Raw genomic sequence first — 12,921 nt, 5'->3', positions numbered from 1 at the left:
AGTGAAAAGTGGGGTATCAAAGACCAGCTCCACCTCTTCTAGCATGCGAGAATTACAAGGAACACAAAAGGTGGGGAATTAACTTAAGGCTGGATCCCACCGATGTGCTCTTCAGGCGGCAGCCGGAGCACAGGAAGGTGAGGCACTTGCTTAGTTGACTGTTCTGGTTTCCCTTTCCCCATGGCCTTCCGTGTAAACCAGCCTTTTCCAACTTTTATGGTTGAGAAACCCCTGAAACATTCTTCAGGCTTCAAGAAACCCCAGCAGTGGTGCAGTGGTGCAGAATACAGTTGGGAAGCAAACCTGGGGCCCCTCCCCCTCCCACCCCCTCCCACCCATTGACCATTTGGGGGGGGGACAAGTCAACATGACCATATACTGTCATACCACCTAATCAATGTTTAACAAATTTTAAAAATATATAAAGTGAATTAACCTCTGGGTTAATTCTGGGAACGATCTGGGAAACTCTTACAGAGTTGTCCACCAAACCCTGGTTGAGAAAGGCTGGCTTAAATGTGCAGTTTGACCAACTGGCTGCTGCCAACCATAAATCTGAATTCTTCTGAAGGTCTACCTCTTGCAGAATTTTTTTAAGCCAAAGGGCAGCACAGAGAATCCCGGTGTCCCACATACTTCATTTGTAGACTCAAAAAACATTCAGTTGAGCCACATAAAACATCCAATGCAATGACAATGGAAAGACTTATGACAACCTCAGAGGTTATTGAGGGCGAGAGGGGCTTTGCCATTGCTTGCCTCCCCATCACCAGCCTATTCTCCCTCAGGGGTCCCTCATCCGAGTACCAGCCAGGGCAAGACTCTCCAGGGCAGGGATAATGAAGGTCTTGGGAACTGAGCCTTTAAATGCTGTACTGCACGGAGATGTTGCTTGCAAGGCAAGCTTGTTTTATGTGTTTGGGGGAACAATGGTTAGCTACTATTCTTCCTTCAGGAGCTCAAGGTTTTTCTCCATAATTACAGTCAACTTTATATTTAAAGAAAGACCTAATTCAGTTGTTTGATCCTCTATGTATTCCCCTGCACAAGCTGATGCGAAACAGGCTGAGCTGGGTCATGTTGGGAGTTATATTTAAACATTGTGATTCATTGTGAGGAGACATTATGTGACACTGTACTCTTGTTACTTTTCTGAGATAGTGTTGGAGATATCATGAAATATTGTATTTTTTTCTGACTTTTTGTAACATAATTTGATCTTTTCATAATTTATACAGTATATATTGTACTTGAGAATAGTTTTTGTATCTTGTTATTAAAAATTGTATGTATACTTTTTCAATTTGTATAATTTTATGAATTTGTGGTTTGCATATTATCCTTCCTGAATTCTTCCACAAGGTTCCCTGTTTTTTGTTAGTCATGTCACAGCTGACATGGCCACCCTGCAGGGTAGGCTTTCTCAACCAGGGTTTTGTGATCCCTTGGAGTATCTTGGTAGCCCTGGAAAGGTTTCCTGAATGGGTGGGAGTTAATTAATTTTAATACTTTTTAAAAAATGTGCTAAGCATTTATTAGGTGACCATATATGGTCAAGTTGACCCATCCACTCCTCCCAAAATGGCCAGTGCTGGTCCTAGAGGGGAGGGGGCTATGCTTCCCAACTATATTCGGAAAGATCAAGCTACTTTCTGGGGTTTCTCGATAAATGTTTTTAGGGGTTTCTCAATGGTATAAAAGTTGAGAAAGGCTGCTATTGGATTTTCAAGGGGAGAGATCTTCAGGGGTGGTTTGCTGAATGGGTTTTGCATGACCAGAACCGACATCGCTTACCTTCCAAAACTTGACATGAACAGGCCATCCAGGTCAGGGCAGAGATGAACAAAGGTGGTTTGCCATTGCCTGCCTCTGCATTTACTTGGTGGTCTCTCGTCAGAGGGCTAACCCTGCTTGCTTTCCACGATTGACTAGATGGGGCTAGCCTGGGCCATCCAAATCAGGACAAGAGATCAACAGATGGTTTGCATTGCCTGCCTCTGTTCCTTGGTGGTCTCTCATCCAAATTCTCACCAGGGCTAACCCTGCTTAACTTCCAAGATTAAACAAGATTGGGCTACGCTGGACTGTCCAGGTTAGAGTATTGCCATTAAGACTGCCATAAAAGGTGCACTGAATTATGCCACTGGTTGAGAGGCCAAATTTTGTTCTTAGCCGATGTTTTTCTTGGGGAGGTTGTTGGTGTCAACCATTCAGTTGTGTCTGACTCTTGGTAATCCCATGGTACAGCTGTCGCCACAATCCATGATCCCACACTGCTTCCCTCAGCCATGCAATGTCCATCCCAATTGTGTCCAACTACTACGCCCTCTGTCGGCCTGGTTTCCTTTTACCCTTGACCAAACCTAGCATAATTGCTTTCTCCATTGAGTTGGAGGACATGATAAGGCTTAAGTAAGTGAGCCAGAGTTTTCTGATTTTGCCTGCCTATGATATATCAGGCCATTGTCCAAGTTTCACAGCCATAAGTGGGTATTGGAAATACAATGGATCTAACTAATCTACATGTGGCAGCCCGGCTCACGTCTTTGCTGTTCCATGTTTGGTTCAGGCTTTCATTGCTGAGCAACCCAGAGTAATTTGACGTTTTATTTCCATACTGCAGTAACCACTCACATCAATTTGTGATCCAAGAAAAATGAATTCTTGAGTGCATTCGATCTCTTCATCAATTGTTACTATGACATGTCTGTTTTGTGCAGTGATCATGATTTTTGTCGTTTTAGTGTTTAAGAAAAGGCCAGATTTCTTCCTTACTTCCTTGACCTTGGTACTCAGCTGTTCTAGGCCTTCCTTAGTTTCTGGCAGGAGGGTAGTGTCATCAGCATACCAGAGATTATTTATGTTCCTTTTGCCAGTCTTAATTGCAGCATTTGATGCTTTGAGTTCAATCTTTCCCATAATGATCTCAGCTTACAAATTAAACAGGAAGGGGGAAAGAATACATTCTTTTCTCTGTTTTGAACCAGTCAAATGTCACCAAATGGTGTACCCACAATGGTTTCTTAGTTTTCATAGAGCGACTGCATCAGTTTGATCAAATGCATTGGCATCCCAAATTTTACAGGGCTTCCCACAATTTGTTGTGATCCACACAGTCAAAGCTTGTAGTCAGTAAAGCAGATGTAGACATCCTTCTGATATTCATGTGACTTTCCCAAAATCAGTGCAGGTTTGCTGTGTGATCATGAATGCCATGCCCCCATTGAAAGCCAGTTTGAATATCTGGTCATGCTGTTTCAATAGTTGTTGCTATGCGTTGTTGTATGATTTTGAGCAGAATCTTACTATCATGAGAAACGAGGGCTACTGGCAGTGGGATTGAACACAGTTTCCACTCCTCTGGTTAAGTCATTAGTTTCCCAGATTTTCTGGCACAAAGTAGTAATGGTCTTGATTGGTGCACATCTCAGCAATTCCATGGGTATAATGTCAATGACTGGGCATTGTTGTTTGGCAATTGACTCATGGCTCATTCAACTTCCTCCTCAAGAATGGCTGGTTCAAGCTTTATTTCTATTTTTCGTTTTGAAGAGAGTGAATTTCCATTCCCTTTTTTATCTTTGATAATAATGCTTTTGTGAGCAGCAAATAGCATTTGGAACCCTTTTGCTTGTGAGAAAGCATTTCTTGTGTGTTCCTTTTTGTAATCTTCTAACTGCTTGCTCTTCTGATTCCAGTATGCTTCTCTGTCTATTCTTGCTGTCCTTTGAAAATCCACATTTAATTCTCTTGCTTCCTCCCTTTTGCTGCTTTTCTACATTCAGCTATTGTTACAGTTCCATCTGAGAGCCATTTTGATCTTTTTTCTGGCTTCTTGTGCGATATGTCTTTAGCTGCTGATTGAATTTCCTGCCACACTTCATCAGACATCTTTTCTGTTGCGTCCAATAGTTGAAATTGATTTTTCACCTCCACTGCATATGTGAGCGAAATTTTATTTACATAGAACTTCCTTAACGCTGATGTTCTCTTGATGTTGAGAAATTCTGTTTTAATTTTAGCCAGTAACAGTTCATTATTTGAACCCCAGTCAGCACCTGGTTATGTTTTGACAACAAGGATTGAACTGGACCATTGTTGGCTGCTTAAGATACAGTCGATTTGGTTCCTGTGTAGTCCATTTGGTGTGGTCCAAGTATATAGATGATGTTTATGCCATTCATGATGCGAAACCAATTGTGCCAGACCAGGTCCAAAGTTGCCAGTGATGTCTCTCTCTGCTTGTGTGGCAACTTTTGCATTAAAGTCACCCGTTATGTAAACAACATCCTTCTTGGGTACCTGTTTTAAAGTGTCCTGAATGGTGGTATAAAGGTAAAAGGTAAAGGTATCCCCTGTGCAAGCACCGGGTCATGTCTGACCCGTGGGGTGACGCCCTCCAGTGTTTTCATGGCAGACTCAATACGGGGTGGTTTGCCAGTGCCTTCCCCAGTCATCAGAATGGTGGTATAGAAGTCTTCAATTTCTGCCTCTGTTGCATCAGTTGTTGGAGTGGATACTTGGATACTTGTGATATTTATTGACTTTGCGCAAATTCGAATTTACCATTCATTGATGGTAAAAAAACTTTCCACTGCTCGAGAAAAAAAATTGCTTGCAATGCAAGCCACAGTTTCTTCTTATGGAGTTGTGTCCTGAATAGTAGATGGTAAGATCCTCTGATTGAAAGAAACCATCATCCAAGGAGATCAGTTTTGATAATTTCTAATTTTCCTTGAGTCAGCCCTCTAACCTTTCAAGTTGCTATTTGGTGCATCTTTGCAAAGCACAGACCCTTGCTTTCACCCTTGGCAGCATCAGTGCCTGGGGTTCCTGCTGGATATGCCCCAGGCACATCATAAATTCCAGGGCTACATGTTGCTGGTCTTTGATCCTACCCAGTTACTTTTTGGGTACCTTCTGGCCTGACAGGCTCACTACTGGGCACCATATCAAAATCATCTGAGAGTTGTATCATAGGATTTTCTGTGCGAGTCAGCCACCAAACCAGCCATTCCCACCCATACCAGCCAGCGCCACACCATGGGGGGGGGGGGGAGACGCAGGCCCCTCCCCCCCGCAGCACTGGCTGCTACGGGTAGGAACAGCTGCTTCAGCGGCCAATTGCGCAACCCTATTTCTTATAAAGTAGGTTGCCAGTTCTTTCCTTAACCCTCCCCATTTACATGGGCTTGGGACCAGCATGCTCAGGTGTACATGACTGGGTTTTTTTTTAACACTTATGACAAGTGTTTATTCCTCTTGTAATGCTGATCTGAGACGAGCCACTAATCTGGTACCAATGCACGTAAACCACAGACAATAGGAGCAAAGATACTCATCTGAAGATGTCATATTGCAACAACATTGGCTGATGGTATCTCTGTTCTCATTTCCAACGGATATTGCAAACACAGAGCTAGCTCAGGGGTGCTTAGCAGCGGGACATGGTGATAAAGGGTCAGATTGAGAGAAGAAGGAAATCCGTCTATTTTAAAAATAATAAAAATGTTTTTTTCATTCACAGAACAGATATCGAGGGCCTGGTATCTGCTTCCCCCAAAGGAGGGGAACGGATATTAAAGGTGTCCTCAGCCTCGGACTCCTCTGGGAGCCTTATTAATCTGGGAGCCAAAGCTCCAAACACCAATGATGTGAGGGTTTTACCCCATTCTTTTTTTATATTTATTTTATTCATCATCTGCCTTTCTCACTCACACAGGTGACACAGAGGGAGTCCACACAGTTGGCAGTCAGTAAGCGGTACAACAGGATTAGGGTTGGAGAACCAACCAGAAGCTTAAAAACAGAACTGCATGAGCGACATGTAATGTGACTTGAAATGATGCAAATATTCTATAGCGGGCTCCTAATTTCAGGAAGTTGTGCCCAGCAGTTTAGACCACAATCCATGACAATTTATCCAAGTAAATGACTCACAGTCATTTAGAGCAGTACAGCTCCCTTGCCTGTGCAGACAAGCCTTTATTTATTCTCAGTGGTCCCTGGGCCCTTATTGCTGTTATGTCGAGGAGGCCTGAAAGGAAATCAAACAACCTTGAGGAATGTTCAGCAAAGCAGGTGTCAAATCCTTTGTTACTTTCACTCAGAGGGTGAAAGGGCTTTTCCATGGGAATATCTTTTGGCACGAAAAATGCCTGACTCTACAGTTAAAACCTGTCTTAAGATTACTTGCTGTGATCATTGTCCGTTTCTTGCTTTCCTAGAGTAGAATAAACTTTCTTATGCACTTTCTGTTAAAGACTGCTTAAGATCATTTTCTGTGTCTCATTGCAAGTGCATTGCAGGGTCATGGCGTTAATTCTCCACTTTCTCTATACCCAATCCAGGATATTCATCATTTGGGCCATTAGCAGTTGGTTCCATCGTGGACCGGCACCCCAGGACCAGACCACCGCAGGCGGGGCACCCCGGGCACCGAGCCGCAACCTGTTCCCTAAAGACACTTTAATGGTAAGCACAGCAGGGACACAACGGAGCCAGCTTCCAGGCGTCCACTCAATACATATAGCCCCCAGCCATGGCTCAGGAGCATTAGTTGGGTTAGCATGCTGAGTGGACACACCTCTGTCCCTAGCAGTTGCCATTCTGTGGGAAAGGAGCATGTTTTGCGCAGTGGATTCTGCCGTATGTGTGTGCTCTGTGTTCTGCTCCCACTGCTCAGAGTAGGAGCTAGAACACCTCACACACACACACACACACACACACGGAAGTCCCGCAATCATCAACCCTTGTGAGCTTTATTTAGCAATTCCTCTGGATTTAGATGCTTCTGTAGGCGCTGCCCGTCTCCTATCACATGTGCATATTTCTTCACCATAAGGACTAGATGAAGCTTGATGGTTGCATTTCAGATACTGAGGTTTCTGAATTTAGAAGGGGCAGGTTAACCAAATATCTTGTGTGTGTGTGTGTGTGTGATGTTTTTTGCACTGCTGAGGTATCGCAGTTCACTCACATCCTTCAGTTAAAAAGAGATGGAGAACTTGTGGATGAGAAGAAGCAGAGCCCTGTGTTGATTCCAGCCTCTGGGGTGGGTTGTTTGTTTTGGATTAAGTCTGCTTCTTCTTCCATGCAGGATCTTTATGTGTATATCTCAGAGCACGAGCACTTTACAGATTTCAACACTTCTGAGTCGCTGTTTTGGGAAAAGCGGGATCTTGTCTACGGAGACTGGACGAGCGGGGAGAATTCTGACGGGTGCTACGAGCACTATGCAGAGCTGGACGTCCCCGAGGTACATCTGTGCGCGCGCGTCTGACTCCTCCTGTTTCCCCAGCCCTGCCCTCTTACTATAGATTTCATCCTTCTTCCTCCTTGTCTCCACCGAGCAGGCCAAACCCTCCTCCACTTTCCCTTCTCAGCCGATAAGAGGCAAAGGAACAGCCCAGCAGGGCAGGACCAGAAGGCTCCTCCTCTTCCTCTTTCTCTTGAGGGCTGGGCTTTCTCCAATTTAGCCCTGGGGTCACAGTACAGCAAGGAGGGAGAATTGATGACCCCAGTTCCCAGCAAGTGATGGCCATCCTCTTCAGGGCCCAAACTGCTGCCAGTTGTCTCCAGGGCTACACTTGGATCCTGCACATGGATGGGATGGGTGCCAGAGGCCCTGCCTTGAGAGCCCGCTTGGTGTAATGGTTAAGAGCGTTGGTTTCTATTCTGGCAAGCTCAGTTTGATTCCCCGCTTCTGCACATGCAGCCAGTTGGGTGACCTTGGGCTTGTCACAGTCCTGATAGAGTTGTTCTCACTGATCAGTTCTCTCAGAGCTCTCTCCGCCTCACCTACCTCTCAGGGTGTCTGTTGTGGGGAGAGGAAGGGAAGTCACTTTGAGGCTCCTTCATACAATGAAAAGCAGGGTATAAAAACCAACTCTTCTGAGAGACGAAGAAGAAATGAAGAGTTGCTTTTTATACCCTGCTTTTCTCTGCCTTAAAGAGCCTCAAAGCAGCTTGCTATCTCCTTCCCCTCCTCTCCCCCCAATGGGCTCCTTGTTAGGCCAGTGGGGCTGAGAGAGCCCAGGGAGAACTGAGACTGGCCTAAGGTCATCCAGCAGATTTCACATAGAGGAGTAGGAAATCAAACCCGGCTATTCGGTTTAAAGTCCCCCCGCTCTAAACCAGGACACCATGATGGCTCTCACTTGAATGACACTTGAATATCCACTCCCAAGCTGAAGGTCATTGACAGTGATGCTCTGGAGGTCCCTGGCATACGTGGTGCTTTTCCCACGTGTCCGGCATCAACAGTTGGGGAAGTGGCTTTTGTTCCCTTTGATTATGAAAAAAGCTAATCTAGAATGTGGATTTGGGTCCGCTTGCCAGGAGAAGGAAACGTAAAATTTGATCTGGAATACAGAAGTGGGGTATGAAGGGGCAGGCAAAACTCTTACTGGATTACGTCCTGGGACAGCTGTTTTGCTGGCTTCTGACGGGTGAGGCGTGAGTGGTGGTGCCCATTCTTAGCAGCAGGCAGCAAAAGTTGGGCTCCTTTTGCTGGGTGCCTGATGATGTCCCTAACCACAGCCTCTGCTGCCTGTTTGTGGTTTCAGAGTGTTCAACACAACGGTTCCATCTACATCCACGTGTACTTCACAAAGAGCGGGTTCAATCCTGATCCGAAGCAGAAGACCTCCTACAAGCGGCTCTCCACAGTCCACACATCACGAAGTAAGCTTTGCTCGGGAATGAATGCTGCCTCTTTCCTCTCGCCGGGAGGCCACAGCAGTTAGTCGTGGGCCAAGATTTCTACACTCAACGCTATCTCCACTCGCCTGCGTCTCTCATGCCAGGCCTCCTTGTCCCAACGTGCATGTTCCCACCAAGCCAATATCACTTGCAATCACTTCCTCTTTCTCCATGTAGTGACGCCTCCATAGAGGTTTGCCAGTGGAGGGTGGGGGGCGGGCTTATTGGTAGCAAAGAGATGCCGAAGCCATCATTGCTGGCAACATCACCTCGCTTCCGACATGCCCCGAGAATGGCATCATGGGGACTCACATCTGGGCAGATGTCGTTTTTACAATAGAGGTGTGGTACAGATACCGGAGCATGTCATGTCAACGGTGATGGGGTGACTTCACTAGTCTTCCCTGTGCTGCTAAGTCCCGCTGCTGGCCAGCTGATGGGCAGTGGAGGAGGGTCCCCGAGGCAGGGATCTCCCACCCCTGGTAGTGACTAGACAAGCCTGCTTCCCCGCCAGAAGTCAAGAGATTAACAATAGGGGCTCGAGCACCACAGGGAAAATAGGGGACACCTTATAGATTGGGCTGTGCTATTGTGTTTCTCTATGCCAGGGATTCCCAACCAGGGGACTGTGGATCCCTGGGAGTCTGTAGGAGTTCAGAAGTATTAATATTATTTGGATTTATAGCCCGCCACTCCCCTAAGGCTCGTGCCGGGTAACAGCATATGACCCCCCCCCCCCCCGATAAAAACCATGCAAATACATAAACACATCAACCAGCCCAACACGACGACATTGGTATGGTATGGGGAGAGAGTGTGCCTGTCTTCTCAGATGCTACTCTTCGGCCTACATGACATAGAGCCACCACAGCAGTAGTAAGGGTGGGGGGCAAGAGCAAGCGGAGGGCTAAGGGTGTGGGGTACTGACGTGTGGCAGGGGGCACATCATTTCTGGGGCTCCTTGAAGTCTTGAGAATTATCTCACTGGCTCCTCCATGGTCAAAAGGTTCAAAAAGGCTGCACCATGTGGTGGTGGGGGCATGTTCTAAACATACATAGGCTGAAGCCATGGCTGGTTCCAGCTTCCCAATTTATTTATATATTCAGATTTGTATTCTGCCCTTCCCCAAAGGCTCAGGGCGGTTCACAGCACACAATAAAATACATAAAACCATTAAAATGTTTTAAAACTCGGCATATCTGCTCTGTTCCCTTTCCTCTTGGCCCTGTTACCATGGGCGGTCTGTGCTGATACACGAATGCTCCCACATCTGAGCAAGTTCCCTGCCTTCCGGTGCCTTTTCATTTCACCTGCTTTATGGCTAGCCACCTGACATATGGCTAGCAGACCCGCACATACGGAGACCAGCAGGCCTCCTACAACACCTCAACGGAGTTCAGAAGGGGAACAGCTTGATGAATATTCACCAGCTGCCCCATTTTGAAAAGCAAAGCCATGGGGGATCTGTGAGAAATGCCACAAGGTGCCACAGCCACACCTGTGCTTATTCTGTAGGAGATGGGAAGGTGGGATTTGCAGAGCAAGAAATTGCACTTCGTAGGGACAAATGAAAGCAAGATGGGGGCTGGCCGGCTGGGCTCTTTTGACAAAAGCTTCTGTTGTTTCTTTTTGTGAAGGTACTAGCCTAAGCAAGATGAGTTTTTCAGTCTTGCCTACAAATCTAGATTACATTGTGCAATGGAGTAGATGGAGTAAATTTCTCCATCTTAGCTTACTCGGTTTATTTCTAGAACCTCCAGGGGTAGGTGGGTTGGAGAGGGACCAGGAGGCTTCAACGAAGCCAGCAGGTCTCCCAGGAGCCCCCCAGCATTAGATGGTCGCCTCTCCTTTGGAGGTTCTTCAGCAGAGGCTAGGTGGCCATCGGACAGCAGAGCTGAGACTGGATTTGGACAGATTGTGAGAGGGAGGGCAGGGAGGGATGAGCCAGTGCTCAGCTCTTGTGGCCCTTTCTTATGCCCAGGATACTGCCAATCCCCACTTTGTGGTCAGGAAGGAGCTTTCTTCCAGGGACCCTAGAAACTTTTGACCTGCCTTTGGTGAAAGCGATGATGATGGTTTGTTTATTGTTTATTGTTTATTGTTTATTATTTATTATTTATTATTTATTATTTATTATTTATTATTTATTATTTATTATTTATTATTTATTATTTATTATTTATTATTTATTATTTATTATTTATTATTTATTATTTATTATTTATTATTTATTATTTATTATTTATTATTTATTATTTATTATTTATTATTTATTATTTATTATTTATTCAAATGTCCAATAAAACCTCATTAAAAGCGGACAACAAAATCATAAAGCTTGAACATGGTGATAATACCTCAGAAACTCCCCAACCACCCCACCCAGCCTCAGGAGGGGTGCAATGAGTGGCCAATGTATAGGCACAAAGGAGACAGTAAATTTCAAATAATAAAATACAACCAAAATAGCTGTTCAGTGCACTAAAAAGGTAAAGGTAAAGGTATCCCCTGTGCAAGCACCGAGTCATGTCTGACCCTTGGGGTGACGCCCTCTAGCGTTTTCATGGCAGTCTCAATACGGGGTGGTTTGCCAGTGTCTTCCCCAGTCATGACCGTTTACCCCCCAGCAGCAAGCTGGGTACTCATTTTACCGACCTCGCAAGGATGGAAGGCTGAGTCAACCTTGAGCCGGCTGCTGGGATTGAACTCCCAAGCCTTATGAGCAAAGCTTTCAGACAGCTGCCTTACCACTCTGCGCCACAAGAGGCTCTTAGTGTTCAGTGCACTATTCACACAAAAATGTTTGGGCTTTTTTCAGAGCATGTCCAAGTCCTTGTAAAGAGAGCCAAAAGCTGTAAGGATAATGCAGTCTTCACATAATAGTTCCCTGGGGAAACTCCTGCCTTTGTAAAGACTGCCTCTTATTTGTTTGTTTTTTTATTTATTTATACAAACGTCTTAGAACTCGATATTTTGATGTTACATTGGAAAAAACCAAACAATTCAGAAACAAGCGCTGTTTCCTTGTCTCCCCAGAAGAAGTGCCTGTGAAAGGGCGGGCCGACTACTGTCGGGATTTTCCAGCCGTTCTCCTGGGAACGACTACACCAGGATTGTGTTACCTTCGTCGCCTTTGGCCCTGCTCACAACGACTTGGACTTGTTTTGAAAAAGCCCAAACATTTTTGTGTTAATTGCGCTTTGAATAGATATCTTGACTGTATTTCATTATGCTATTTGCAAAAATATATTGTGAATATAACAGAATTTTACGGTATCTTTTGTGCCTATACATTGGGTTAATATTTTTCACTTTTGCATATCTTGCCCATTGTATTTTCTTTTCTGCTGGGCACAGAGCAGGGGGTCACCAGGCGAGGGGTAAGTAGTTGTACATTTCCTGTATTGTACAGGGGGTTGGACCACAAAGGATCACTTCCATCTCTATTTATTATGTATTTATTTATGTTTCAATTTCTACACCACTCTGTCGCAAACCAGTCATCTTGGGGCAGTGTTTCTATGTTTCTGTGCATGAGGATTAGAAATTTAGAGGAATCCTAGTTTCTTTCAAGGCAGGCAGGTGTATAGCCCAAATTCATTATAGAAGCTCGTGTATTTGGAGCACTTTAACTCATGGACAATGGCTACTAGCTGAGGTGGAGGGATCCTCCATGTTCAGAGGTAGTCAACCTGCACATACTAATGCTAGGGAGAAATTTCAGGGGAAGGACCTGGTTTCTCAGGGTTTCTTCAGGGGAAGCACCCTATTTCACACAGACACAGAAATGGGGTGCATTTCTGTGTCTGTGTGAAATAGGGTGCTGAAGAAGTTGCACAATTCTGGGCTGTCTGGTCCAGCAAGGGCACCCGTTGAAGTTACAGTTCATTATAGTAACGCAGGGGTAGTCAAACTGCGGCCCTCCAGATGTCCATGGACTACAATTCCCAGAAGCCCCTGCCAGCATTCAGGGAATTGTAGTCCATGGACATCTGGAGGGCCGCAGTTTGACTACCCCTGTAGTAATGTGTCGGTTGGCTTGGCCTGCTGTGATGGTTGAATGCTAATTTATTTCTGTCCTCTCCCCCCTCCCCCTCTCTTCTTCACAGTGATAAACAAGTACAAGCGGAGACGGTTCATGAAGACCAAGAACCTGCTAACGGGAGAAACGGAAGCCGATCCTGAAATGATCAAAGTAATGCTAGCCAAGTTTTCAC

General features: G+C 45.4%; 1 protein-coding gene across 3 annotated transcripts in view; it reads left to right on the top strand.

Moving 5' to 3' along the window:
* CLPTM1 (CLPTM1 regulator of GABA type A receptor forward trafficking) overlaps positions 1–12,921 on the top strand; it is a 56,808-nt gene that overhangs the window by 23,630 nt on the left and 20,257 nt on the right. For all 3 annotated transcript variants that reach the window (XM_077336604.1, XM_077336606.1, XM_077336607.1), the window contains exons 3-6: positions 6,351–6,474; positions 7,100–7,258; positions 8,568–8,685; positions 12,814–12,899. In XM_077336604.1, the coding sequence (XP_077192719.1) occupies positions 6,351–6,474; positions 7,100–7,258; positions 8,568–8,685; positions 12,814–12,899 (487 nt within the window). The remainder of the gene's footprint in view (positions 1–6,350; positions 6,475–7,099; positions 7,259–8,567; positions 8,686–12,813; positions 12,900–12,921) is intronic.

The sequence above is a fragment of the Paroedura picta genome, chromosome 5, assembly GCF_049243985.1.
Source record: "Paroedura picta isolate Pp20150507F chromosome 5, Ppicta_v3.0, whole genome shotgun sequence".
Classification (NCBI taxonomy): Eukaryota; Metazoa; Chordata; class Lepidosauria; order Squamata; family Gekkonidae; genus Paroedura; species Paroedura picta.
The sequence above is the reverse complement of the archived record's forward strand: the minus strand, read 5'-3'. Positions and strand labels throughout refer to the sequence as shown.